Source organism: Miniopterus natalensis, chromosome 9 (genome assembly GCF_054644295.1).
Source record: "Miniopterus natalensis isolate mMinNat1 chromosome 9, mMinNat1.hap1, whole genome shotgun sequence".
Taxonomy (NCBI): Eukaryota; Metazoa; Chordata; class Mammalia; order Chiroptera; family Miniopteridae; genus Miniopterus; species Miniopterus natalensis.
The window spans coordinates 12,324,871-12,337,663 of NC_142089.1; the positions used below are offsets into that span (position 1 = coordinate 12,324,871).

The 12,793-nt window shown below is 47.0% G+C and overlaps 1 protein-coding gene across 1 annotated transcript; it reads right to left on the reverse strand.

Moving 5' to 3' along the window:
• Positions 1–1,107: 1,107 nt before the first annotated feature.
• ACTL8 (actin like 8) lies at positions 1,108–3,891 on the reverse strand. Its single transcript, XM_016219407.2, has 2 exons — positions 3,529–3,891; positions 1,108–1,851 (listed from the first exon to the last, which is right to left on the reverse strand). Exons 1-2 carry the CDS (start codon positions 3,874–3,876, stop codon positions 1,108–1,110), a joined length of 1,092 nt encoding a protein of 363 aa, XP_016074893.1. The 5' UTR covers positions 3,877–3,891.
• Between the last annotated feature and the right edge of the window lie 8,902 nt (positions 3,892–12,793).

A 12,793-nucleotide genomic window follows, 5' to 3' on the forward strand; every position in this document is an offset into this window, starting at 1 on the left:
CCACATGATGATAGAGCTATTTTAAGGGTCGGACACACATGAAATTGGCCAGCACTTATGGCATGGTCACATGGCCTGACCTACCTGCCAGAGATCTGGGAAGGGTAACCTCACAGTGTGCCAAGTTAGGGAGGAGCACAGTCCCCAACAGTCCCCAGTGGTCTCCATCTCAGTCAAACCATGGAAAGAAGGCATCCCTTCAATCCCCAGGCCACATCACTTGTCTCACTTTTCATCATCGAAAACACAGTTACTTATTTATGCCTATGTCCCCACGGCAGACGATAATCTTGAAACCAGAAATCCCACGCACCTCTTTCACCTCCAAGTCCCCAGTGCCCAGCACAGCATCTGACACCTAGTAGGTTCTCAACTGTTCATCAACTATTACACCAATAGGAGCTCAGACTTTAACAGAATATTGGAACATGTGGGATGAATGGAGAGAAAAAAACGTGGCAGAGAAGGAATGAGAGGCTCCAGGCCCTTCCTATTCTCCTCAGTGGTAACCACTGTCCATAGCCCCGAGCTCCTCCACAGCTGCCCTGGCCCCCCGGGTTCTCACATACTCACACTCCCTAGTCTCCCCCTGGGGCTGCCCACACTACCCCCATTCATCACAGAAGTCAGCTCAAATTCTAAACAAGTGGTTTATTTGTATATATAAAACAAGACCCCGGCCACGGGGGAAGGACACTCGCTCCTCCCTGGCCAGAGTGTGGGGGACTAGAAACTTCAACTCTCCCAGCCTTACCCTCCCTCTCCCCTACTCAAAAATACTTCTCCCTTGCCCCAGTTAAAACCTACTCAACTAAAAGAATGGACAACCCGAGGGAGATGCCCGTGAGCAGTGAGTGGGTATTAGGCATGGGGATGGCAGCTGGCCGCTCCCATCCCAGTAACAGCCCACCCCTGGAGAACCCTGTGCTCCCATGGGTTGGATCCCATCCTTGAAACAAGATAAAAGCCCAGAACTTTAAAAATCCCCCATGAGCTCGGAATTCCAAGCTAACCCCACCCCTGCCCAGACCCTCCACTGCAATTAATTCACCTGCGCCCCTCCGATGAGAGCCAGGTCCCCCAGCGCAAGCCAACAGGTCACAGCCTCTATCTCTCGTCATATTCCTCCTTGGTCATCCACTCAGACTTGTAAGTAGACAGATGAGCCACAATAGACGCTCCCAGCCAGACGCTAACATTTCTTCTGCCACCCGACCACACGCTGGCCTTGGGGAAGGAGGAATCATCTGTGACCAACTCCCGGTGCAGGCGCTTGATGAAGCCGGGGTAGAGGGTGTTCCCCCCACAGGCAATCACGTACGGGATGAGCTGCGGCTGCAGGGACGCTTCGCAGGCGTTGATGGAATCCAGGACGGCCTGGGAGATGCTGGGCCCCGGCTGGTCGAACACCTGGGGGCTGAAGAACATCTCGGGGGCCAGCCGCTGCATGGGGGTGAGCTCCACCGAGGTGCCGTCGGGGAGCTGGTAGGTGTTGTTCTCATCGGAGCCGCTGGGCAGGCTCTGAAGGAAGTCCAGCGCCTCCGCCAGATTCTGCGGCACGTAGCACTTTCTCATCTGAATGGCGTCAACCGTGTCCAGCTGGAACAGCTTGTGTGGCCCACCACCCTCCTTAAAGAGGCTCTTGAAGATATAGGCGTAGAGATCCTGGCCCGCGAACTCCAGCGTCTTGCCGCTGGGCCACAGCCGGCGGCCCAGGTGGAAAGGCTGCACTCGGGTCAGGCCGTAGCCAGAATCGACCACCACGCCCGTCAGTAAGCCAGAGGCATACAGGGACATCTCCAGCTGGTCAGCCAGAAGCAGCGACGGGACATCCAGGGCCTCAAACATAATCTGCAAGGAGGGAGGAGACAGACATGCATGGTGTTTCCCTTGAACAAAGGGCCCTGACCCATTTCCCTTTTACCCAGCCCCGTGCTACGCCCAACTCTCAAAACTGAAGTGGGCACAGATCTGTGTCCTCAAGGGACTGGCGGCTGCCCTCCGAACATCGGGCCCAGGGCACGTGGAGCTCCCGCTGTGGTAATCAGCGAATGATTAGAAGCTCTGGGGGATGAGTCAGATTTGCCTCAGAGCTTGTTGGACGATGGCCTTTCAGAAGACCCTTTCGGTGGAAGGGTGGGAAGAGCCATCAGGCTGCAAGAAATGGTGCTGAGCTGAGACACGGCTTATGGGAGCACCGGGGGGACGATAGGGGGGCCACAGCCAAGGGACAGAGGCACAGCTGAAACCATTTCTTTAGAAGAGGAAAGAAGAGATTAGAAAAGAAACAAGCGGGGCATATTTACGACACTGCCTCCCAAAAAGTGGGGAGATAAAGAAAATCCCTCCCCTCCTGGTAGGTGAAGACACGCTTTGTTGTTGTTTTTAATAAAAACTTTCAAACATCAGCCAAGACTTTAGGGTTTGGCAAGGTCCCCAGGTTGATTTTCCCCCCTGCCCATCATCCCCGGGATCTTTACAGAGCACCCGCATGTCTCCCAGCACCCCAGCTCTGCATGCACTCCCTTCAGGAGCTTCCTGTTCATTTAGAGCAGAGCTCGGGAAGCATTTTCTGTAAAGGGCTAGCCAGCCAGGGTTGCCAGATGTAGCAAATAAAAATGTGGGATGCCCAGTTAAATTAGAATTTCAGATAAAGAACAGATAATGATTTAGTATAAGTATGTCCTGTGCAATATTTGGGGCATATTTATTATACTAAAACATTCATCATTGTTTATCTGAAGTTCCAATCTAACTAGGTATCATGTATTTCATCTAGCAAACCTACAATAGTAAATATTTTATGGGCTCTACAGTCTCTGATGCAACTACTCAACACTGCTGTTGTAGTAAAAGCAGCCATAGATGATATGTAAATGAGTGGGCATGGCCGTGTTCCAATAAAACTTTATTTATTAAAACAGATTCTTGGCCCAGATCTGGCCCACCCACTATAGTCTGTCAACCCTTGATTTAAAGTAAAATCCAAGCACTTCCCACAGCTTACCAAGCCTGCCAGCTCTGGCCCCTGCCAACCTCATGTTTCTGTCTCCCTCTTGCCACACTCCCCTGTCTGCTGGCAGAAATCTCCTCCTCTGAGAAGCCCTCCCTGATCACCCTCTTCAAAGGGCTCCTCTGACCCTCACTAGTCAGCTATCACCCCACTTCATTTTGTTTCTAGAACTGACCACTGTCTGGAATTCTCCCTTGTGAACTTATTCACGGTCAAGTCTTCCCCGGAAGGTAAGCCTTTTGAGGGCCAGAATCTCATCTGTGAACATGACCAAATGTCCGGTGTCTCCTAGTAACGTCCTTTCCAGAGCATTTTTCCTGCTGGGTCTCTATCTGTGGGAGGACCCTCCGTGAGTCCCTTGTACCCAGCTCCGGGCACACATGAGACACTCAGGAAAATATTCGTGGGACAAATGATTCAGAAAGAAGACTGACGCCCTGATGGCCAGTCTTGTCCAAACACAAAGTGCCGGCTGCTCCCCACTCCCTGGTGAGGCAGCTCTGAGAAGGCCTTACCTCCAGGGTCTTCTTTCGGTCCGCAGGCTCCCTCAGGGGGGTCTCTGTGACCAATACGGGGAAGTCTTCATGATCTTGTCTGTGCTTCTGCAGGACAAAGGACCAGATGTGCTCCACGCCCTCCCAGTTGAGGACACGGCCCCGCTGGATGGGGTAGCTAAAGGTGTCGGGGTGGAAAATGTCAATGCCGAGGCCCAGGCGCCGCCGGGCGGAGCTGGGGCCAGGGTTCTCCCTGCAGGGTCTGTAGTTCACGATGTTCGGGACGATCAGCTGGGGCTCGTTCCAGCCGGAGAAGCCAGACTTCAGGAAGCCGGACCCGTGGTCGATGATGATGGTTCTCTCGGTCATGGCAGAGGCGGGGGCCCAGGTGCGATGGATCTTCTGAACTTGGCTCCTCAAGGGTGTTTGGCAAACCAGGGCCACCTGCGGAGGGAAAGCATGGGGGTTCTCTGTGAACCCAGGGAACCCGGGCTGGCCACCGTGGGCCGCTTCCCACTCTCCACCCAGCGTCAAACCTCAGGCTCCCCGAAGCCTGTCCGTTCCCACTTCCAAGCCTTTGCACGAGCTGCCACCTGCGCCTGGAATGTCCTTCCCATCCCAAAGTCCCCAGCACCTGACAAGGCTCACCCCATGGCCCATCTGAGAACCCTTGTCTATGACACCAGGTGGGCACTTCTGCTCCACAGAGCAGAGGTTGGGCCCTATTGCTCTGCAGATTGGGCAAGAAGGTTGTCCCCCAGCACGTGCTTGGTGGTGGCTGGCTGCCTGGTTCGAGGACGCGTGGAGCACTAACTGTCAGCCTCAGGGGCCACAGCGGCATGAGCAGTGGTAATAGCGACAGTGCCCTGGCTACCACCTGTGAAGGACATACTCTCTCTAGTCCTAGAAAGGACATTTTGCGGATTAGGTGGAACTGTGTAAAACTGCCATCTGTGTCCGTCAAAAATGGTCAAATACCAGCAACTCCGTATGTTCCGATCCGATAGGCATTTAATCCTCGCTGCAATCTATGAGGCGGGTACCATCGTTACACTCACTTTACAGATGGGGAAACTGAGGCACGGGGGGTTAATTTTACTTTCCCAGGGCCGCACAACTAATAAAAGCATAGCTGAGCCCAGCTAGTGTGGCTCAGCAATTGAGCATCAAACTAGGATCCAGGGGATCGTGATTTGATTCCCGGTCAGGGCACATGCCCGGGTTGCAGGCTCGATCCCCAGTAGGGTGTGTACAGGAGGCAGCCGATCAATGACTCTCTCATCGTTGATGTTTCCATCTCTCTCTCCCTATCTCTTCCTCTCTCAAAATCAATAAAGACCTATTTAAAAAAAAAAAAAGCAGAGTTGAACCCAAACCAGACTCCGAAGGGCACCCTCTGAGCATTGGGGGAGGCGTGAGAAGAGGGGTTTTGAGTGTGAGCTGAGGAGCTAACGTATAAGGGAGGCTGTGAGCAGGGCACCTAACCACGACCGCAGTCGGTTTCCTCGTCTGTGACGTGGTAGAATAACCTCCCTGCTGAAAAAGCAGGTGCGCCGTTTCCTGGCTTCCAGGCTGACGGTAAAACCGAGGTATTGGTGACAAGACAGTCACATAGATCTGTGGAGAAATCGACGGATCTGTGACAAGTGCAAAAACAATGAACTGGAGGAAGGATGGTCTTTACAAACAATAGCAGGGAACAATCGGGTATCCACAGGCCAAAAAAAACAAAAACTTTAAGGTATGGAATACCTCACACCCTATAAATAATTAAGTCAAAATGGGTCATTTGTAAACCTAAAACTATAAACCTTTTTTATAAAAAAAAAAAGCAAAACAGGAGAAAAATCATTATAACCTTAGGAAAGGTGAAGTTTTCTTAGATGTAAGATACAAAAGAGAATAAACTGGTGGATTAGGGTTCATCAAACTTGTGACCTTATGCTCTTCAAAAGACACTGTTAGGAGTATGAAGAGATGAGCCACAGACTAGGGGAATTTGTACAAATCATACAGCTGATGAAGAACTTGTATCCAAAACACAGAACGAACTCGCAAGACCCAATGATAAGAAAAACAATTCCATTTTAAAAGTGGGCGAAAGATTTCAACACTTCAGGAAAGAAGACCGATGAGACAAACACGTGGAAATATGCTCAACATCACTAGCTGTTAGGAAAACGAACATTAAAACCACGGGATACTAAGGGAAGCCTCTGAGAGTGGCTCGAGTTCGAGACCGACAGTAGCAAGTGCTGGCGAGTGGGCGGAGGGACTGGAACCCTCACGCCCCGGGGGTGTGAAGGGGCACAGCCACCTCGGACAGTTTGGCAGCTTCTTAGAAAGTTAAATGTGCACCTGCCACACAACCTAGTTTCTCCACTCCAAGGTGCTCACCCAAGAAAAATGAAAACTTACGCCCACAGGGAAACCTTTATGTGCACATTTATATAGCTTTATTCATAACCACCAAAAACTAGAAACAACCTAAAAGTGCTTCAACTAGGGAACGGGTGAACAAATCGCCATTCAATGCAATAATGCTTGGCAATAAAAAAAAAAAGACAAGAACCAGTAACCTGGGTAAATCTCAATGTACTAAGCTGGGTAACAGCAGTCAGGCTCAAAAGGCCACAGACTGTCCGACTCCATTCATAGGACATTCTGGAAAAGGCAAAACTCTAAGGACAGAAAACAGATCAGTGGCTGCCAGCAGCAGTGGGTGGGGAGAGGGGTGGACCCCTGGGGTCAGGGCAGAATGTGGGGGTAACGCCAGAACTCTGCTCTATCCTGCTTGTGGAGGTGGGCACGTACCTGTCAAACCTCACCACTATACACTAAAAAGAAGTGACTTTTACTCTGAGAAATTTTAAAGGGAAAACCCAGGGGGTGTAGGGGCAAATTAAAGGTTTATGAAATTGCCTTGTAGAATACAAACGGCCACACAGACAGCAGACTCGGTGCTTAGGGTGCATGTGGGTGTCCCAGGTAAGAGAGACATCTGGGGCCAAGTCCCCAGGCTGGCACCCCGCCAGCTGTCTGCTCTGCCCCTGTTTCTGGATAGCAGTTGCCTCTGCCCATCACTGTGGGCATGACAGCCACTGCCTGGCCCTGGTCAGCGGCTCCCCTCCGTCACCAACGTGGGAGCAGTGATCAGGCTGTCACTGCCTTGAATTAGCTCTGACATCAGATGGAGGAGAGCAAACAGGGGAGAGACGGAGCTGAGACATCCGCCTCCTCCCTCGCCCTCTGGCAGGCTGAGCGATAGCTTCCTCACACGGCATCACCCAGAGTGAGGGGGAACCGGGCGCTGGAGGACAGCCCGGGACACCGGCTCTGCCAGTGACCTCTCAGTACCACAAGAGCAGGTGACTGATCGGTGCTTCCTGGGCCCTGGCATTTGGAACCGCAGGGGATACACGGTGACTTTCACTGTGGCTGTCGATCAGGATGGCCATTGAGGGGAACGCCAGGATGGTGGACCAGCTGACCCGGCCCAGGAGCATGAGGCCGGGAGGCTGGGGGCCATCCCTCCCTGGGACCATGACTGTGGGAAGAAAAGTGAGTGGCCCCAAGGGGCTAGCTCTAAGGATAGACATGAAATTACATATTCAAAGCATTTTTACTGAGCTGTCTATTCCACAGATCCCTACTGAGCACCCACTACACACTATTGAGACACGGTTCCTGCCCTCCTGGGGCTTACAATCTACTGAGACTGTCAGTAAGCACCAGATCACGTGCGTCATGCCAGGGGGCATCAGTGCAATGAAGAAAAATAAGGTCTGGCACAAGCGACAGGGAGCATAAGAGGCACAGAGGCATGGCGCTAAACAGGGCAGTCCGAGAAGGCCTCTCCAAAAGGTAACACTGGAACAAAGAACTAAATGAAGCGAGAGGACAAGGCACGTGATTACCTGGAAAAGCATTCCAAGCCCAAGGAATAGCAAGTGCAAAGGCCCTGAGGAAGAAATGGCTAGATGTGTCCTAGGAACAGCCAGGAGGCCAGGATAGCAGGACGTGGCAGGTGAGGGAAGGGTGTTGGAGGTTCAGATGGGCCTTGCAGACCTTTGTGTTGTGCTTAGAGATATGGGGAACCCCTGAGCGTTCGAACAGAAGAATCACATAAACTCAGCCTGAGTTGCTGAAAAGGATCATTTGGGCCAATCTGAAGAATGAACTGCAGAGGGCAGGAGAAGCAGGAGACGGAAAGGCCTTAACAGATGACGGTGCCCTGCACTTGGATGGCAGCAGTGAGAAGGGTGAGAAGAGTAGGATGCCGGATATATTTAATGAAGATGGATACGCTGAAGTGTGAGGCCAGGAGAGGAAAGAAGGGAGACACCAAGACTGTGGGCCTGAAAAGCTAAAGACTGGAGTCTGTGTTTACGGAGGTGGAGAATGTACAGAAGGAGCAGACTTGGGGCAGAGAGGAAATCAGGAATTTTCTTTTGGACACAATAAACATTTGAGATGCATATTAGACACACATGAAGATGTCCGAAGACAGAGTTTATAGATGTCTGAGCTGGAGATATAATTGGGAGTCACTAAATGGATGGAATTGCAAGTTACAGGGTGGGTGTGCCCAGGAATGGACAGGGTGTAGATAAAGACTGATGCCTGGGGGCACGTTAAGGTCTGGAGGCTGGGCCCTGGGAGAAGCCAGTCAGGAGAGAAAGACCAGCCAGGGAGGGAGGAGGGAAACCAGAGGGAGCTGTGTCCCAGAATCTGACCACATCTCACCCTTCTCACTGTCACCATCCTAGTGCAAGTCACCATCAGAGAAAGTATTTCAAGAAGAGAGAAACTGGCCCTGCCTGTGTGGCTCAGTTGGCTGGAGCATCGTCTGGTATACCGAAAGGTCGTGGGTTTGATTCCTGGTCAGGGCTCATACCTAGGTTTTGGGTTTGATCCCGGTCTAGGTACGAACTAAAAGTAACCAATCGATATATCGATGTTCTCTCACATCAATGTCTCTCTCTCTCCATCTCCCTTCCCCTCTCTAAAATCAATAAGCATAGGATTAAAAAAAAGAAAAAGAAATGTTGACACGTTCAAAAATGCTTTTTAAAACAAGAAGAGAGAAATCGAATGTGCTGAGAAATTAAGATGGATGACAAAGGACTATCCATCGGATCTGGCAACACAGACGTCCCCAATAGCTTCTCCAAAACTGGCCCCTGCTCCTCAAAAACACCAGTAGTTACAAAACAAACAATGTCAGGGAAAGCTCCAAAGCAAAGAGCTGGGCCACCAATATAATGTATGTTTTCTGATCCCAGATCAGAAAAAAAATTACCAGAAAGAACAGTATTTATTCCATAGATTGACTGAAGTGGACTACATCAAACAATCTAAGCCATGGCAGGAAAGATGGAACAGGGAAAAAGGAGCAACCGGGGGATAGATATAGATAGTAACCTATATCTAACCATATCGATAGTCACATTAAACCAAAATGTCCCGAGACACACCAGCTGGAAGACGGGGACTGTTTGACTGGATTAACAACAGAAAGACCCAGCTAGGGGCTATCTACAAGAAACCCGCTTTAAATAAAATGATAAAGGTTGGTTCAAAGTAAAGCAGGGGGAAAGACACACCATGCAAAAATGAACCCAATGAAAGCTGGAGCGGCAATCTTCATATGGGACAAAGTAGACTCCAGCACAAGGACCGTTACCGGTAGTAAAGGCGGACATTGCATAATGTAAAAGGGTGAATTACCAAAAGGACAGAACAACCCTAAATACATATGCATCTAACAACAGATATTCAAAACCCTTTCTTCAGAGAGAAATAGAAAACTCCACCATCCTACTTGTAGGCTTCAATTCCCTTTCCAGAAATCAAGAGAAAAAGCCAGAGAGTCAAGTTCGTTGTTCAGAAATTCCATATCTTTGCCAATTTTCTAACTGATATTTATAGAACACTTCATCAAACAACATTCATTCCAAAAACACATGAAATGCTCACAAAGATAGGCCGCATTAGAAGCCACAAAACAAATCTAGACAAATTTAGAATTGAAATCACATAAAGCATGTTCTTTGAGCATAAAGGAATTAAATTAGAAATCAAAGCAGAATGATATCTGGGAAATCCCCAAATATTTGGAAATTAACACGAGTCTAAATAGCACATCGCTCAAAGAAAAAATTGAGCTGAATGAAAATAAAAATACAACCTGCCAAAATTTGTGAGATGCAGCTAAAGCAGTGCTCAGAGGGAATTTATAGCACTAAATGTTTACATTAAAAAGAAGAAGAAAGTTTTCAAGTCAATAATCTAAACTTCCACCTTAAGAAAGTAGAAAAAGCACATATTAAACCCAAAGCAAGCAGAGGCTAAAAATAAAAAATAAATAAATAAATAAATGAAACTGGAAATGAAACCAACAAAGAAAAGTCAATAAAACCAAAAAGCTGACTCTTTGAAAAAAGATCCATAAATTGATCAACCTCTAGGCCGACTAAGAAAAAAGAGACAAGGCACAAAGGATTGATTTCAGGAATGAGGTGACATTACTTTGACTCTACAGACATGAAAATAATAACAGGAAAATGTTATGAACAACTTTCCGCCTCTCAATTTGACAACTTAGGTAAAATGGGCAAAGTCCTTCAAAGACATAATCTACCCAACTTCACGCAAAAGAAATATATAACCTGAATAGCTCTATAACTATTAAAAGAGATTGCATTTTTAGTTAAAAGCTTTCCAACAAAGAAAACTTCAGGCCCAAATAGCTTCACCGGTAAAGTCTACCAAACATCTAAGGAAGAAATTATACTGATTGTACACAATCTCTTCCAGAAAGCAGAAGAGGAGGGGACACATCCCAACTCATTCTGTGAGGGCAGCATTACCTTGATACCAAAGTCAAAGGTATTACCAAAAAAGAAAACTATAAACCAAAATCTCTCATGAACATATATATAAAAAATTCTCAATAAAATAATAGCAAACTCAGTGATATATAAAAAGGATAGCCCTAGCCAGCATGGCTCAGTTGATTGGAGAGTCGTCTAGCACACTGAGAGGTTGAGGGTTTGATTCCAGGTCAGGGCACACACCTAGGTTATGGGTTCAATTGCTGGTTGGGGTGCGTATGGGAGCAACTGATCGATGTTTCTCTTTCACAGCTATGTTTTTCTCTTTCCCTCTCTCTCTCTCCCCGCCCCCCCAAAATCAATAAGCATGTCCTCAGGTATAAAATAATAAAAAATAAAAAGATAAAATACATCAACTAAGTGGGACTTATCTGAGAAATGTAAGACTGGCTCAGCATTTCTAAATCAGTGTAATTCAAAACCACATGACCATCTCAATAGATGCAAAGAAAGCACTGGACAAAATTCAATGTGCATTTACAATAAAAATTCTCACCAACTAGGAATTGAAGGGAATTTCCTTAACCTGATAAAGGACATCTACAAAAACCCCACAGATAAGATCATACTTAATGGTGAAGGACTGAAAGCTCTCCCCCTATGATTAGGAACAAGGTAAGGAGGTCACCTCTCACCACTCATATTCAACAATTAACTAGAAGTCCTAGCCAATTCAGTAAGGTGTTTAATCATCACCCAAAGACATGCTTAGAGAGAGAAGAAGGGAGGGAGGGAGAAAGGGGGAAAGAAAGGAAGAAAGAGAGAGAGGGAGAGAGAGGGGGAGGGAAGGGGAGGGGAGCGGAGGGGGAGAGAGAGAGCGAGAGATCGGTTGCCTTCCGTACATACTCCAACCAGGGATCCAACCCACAATCCAGGTATGTGCCCTGACTGGGAATCAAACCAGCAACCTTTCAGTGCACTGGAAGACGCTCAACCAACTGAGACACTCTGGCTGGGTGAAATCAATTCTACTTTATATACTGGCAATAAACAGCTAGAAATAAAAATTTTAAAAACAGTGCCATTCATAATAGCATCAAAAACCATCAAATACGTTGGTATAAATCTAACAAAATAGGTTATGAAATATGCTAACATCTACAAACACTGATGAAAGAAGTCAAAGAACACCTAAATAAATAGATATGCTGTGTTCATGGATTAGAAGCTTCAGTATCATTGAGATGTTAATTCTCCCTAAATTGATTTATAGATTTAATCCCAATCAAAGCCTCAGGAGGAGGGGTTTTTTTTTGGGGGGGGGGGTTAAGATATCAAGATGATTCTAAAATTGATATGGGAAGACAAAGGAATTAGAATAGCCAAAATAACTTTGACAAAGAACAAAGTTGGAAGACTCACGCAACCTGACTTTAAGACCCACTATAAACCTCCAGTAATCAAGACAGTGTGGTATTGGGGTAAAAGAAGAGCCACATAGATTAGTAGAGGGGAGAAAACAGAGGACCCAGGAACAGACTCAGACAAATAAAGCCAATTGATTTTTATACAGGTGTGAGGACTTTCTGTGATGAAAAATAGTCTTTTCAACAAATGGTGCTGGGGAAAAAATTGAACCTCTTTGTGGTAAGAAACAGGTGAACCTCAACCCATTCCTCATCTCTTACACCAGAAGTAACTCAAAATGGATCCTGTAAACTATAATCATAAGACAAAAATCTGTATGACTTACGGAAGAAAAGATAAGAGGAAATCTCTGTGGCTTTACCTAAGAGTGCCTAAGCGTTCTCAGATACAACACCAGAAGTACAATCTGTAAAAGGAAAAATGTATCTACCGGACTTCATCAAAATTAAAAATGTCTGCTCTTTGGAAGACACTATTGTGGACACGAAAAAATAATCCCCAATCTGGTAGGTAGAAAATATTTGCAAATCACATTTCTGATATAGGCTCATATTCAGAATATATAGAGGACTATCAAATATCAATAAGAAAACAAATATGTTAAAAATGAGCAAAAGATTTGGGCAGTTCACCAAAGAAGCTATATAGATGGTAAATAAGCCCATGAAAAGACGCTAAATATCATTGGTCCTTAGCGAAATACAAAGTAAAGCCACAATAAGATACTGCCACATACGTATTAGAAAGGCTGAAGGACAATACCAACAGCTGGGAAGGACGCGAAGACCAGAACTCTCATACACGACTAACGGGAATAGGAAACGATTTAAGCATGAAAACGGCTCGGAAGTTTCTTGTAATAGCCACTTACCATTCAACCCACCAATGCAATTCTTGAGAAAAAAATTTTTAAAAATATTCACACAAAAGCCTTTTTACACCAATGTAAAAATCACTTTACACCAATGTAAATTATCCAAAACTGGCAACAACCTAAACGTTCAAGTGGTGAATGGACAAAC

Excerpts from the sequence above, each read along its gene's own strand:
- ACTL8 (XM_016219407.2), bottom strand. The coding sequence starts at position 3,876 with ATGACCGAGAGAACCATCATCATCGACCACGGGTCCGGCTTCCTGAAG. Across the intron at positions 1,852-3,528 it reads ACCGAAAGAAGACCCTGGAG|ATTATGTTTGAGGCCCTGGA; the intron begins GTAAGGCCTTCT and ends CCCTCCTTGCAG.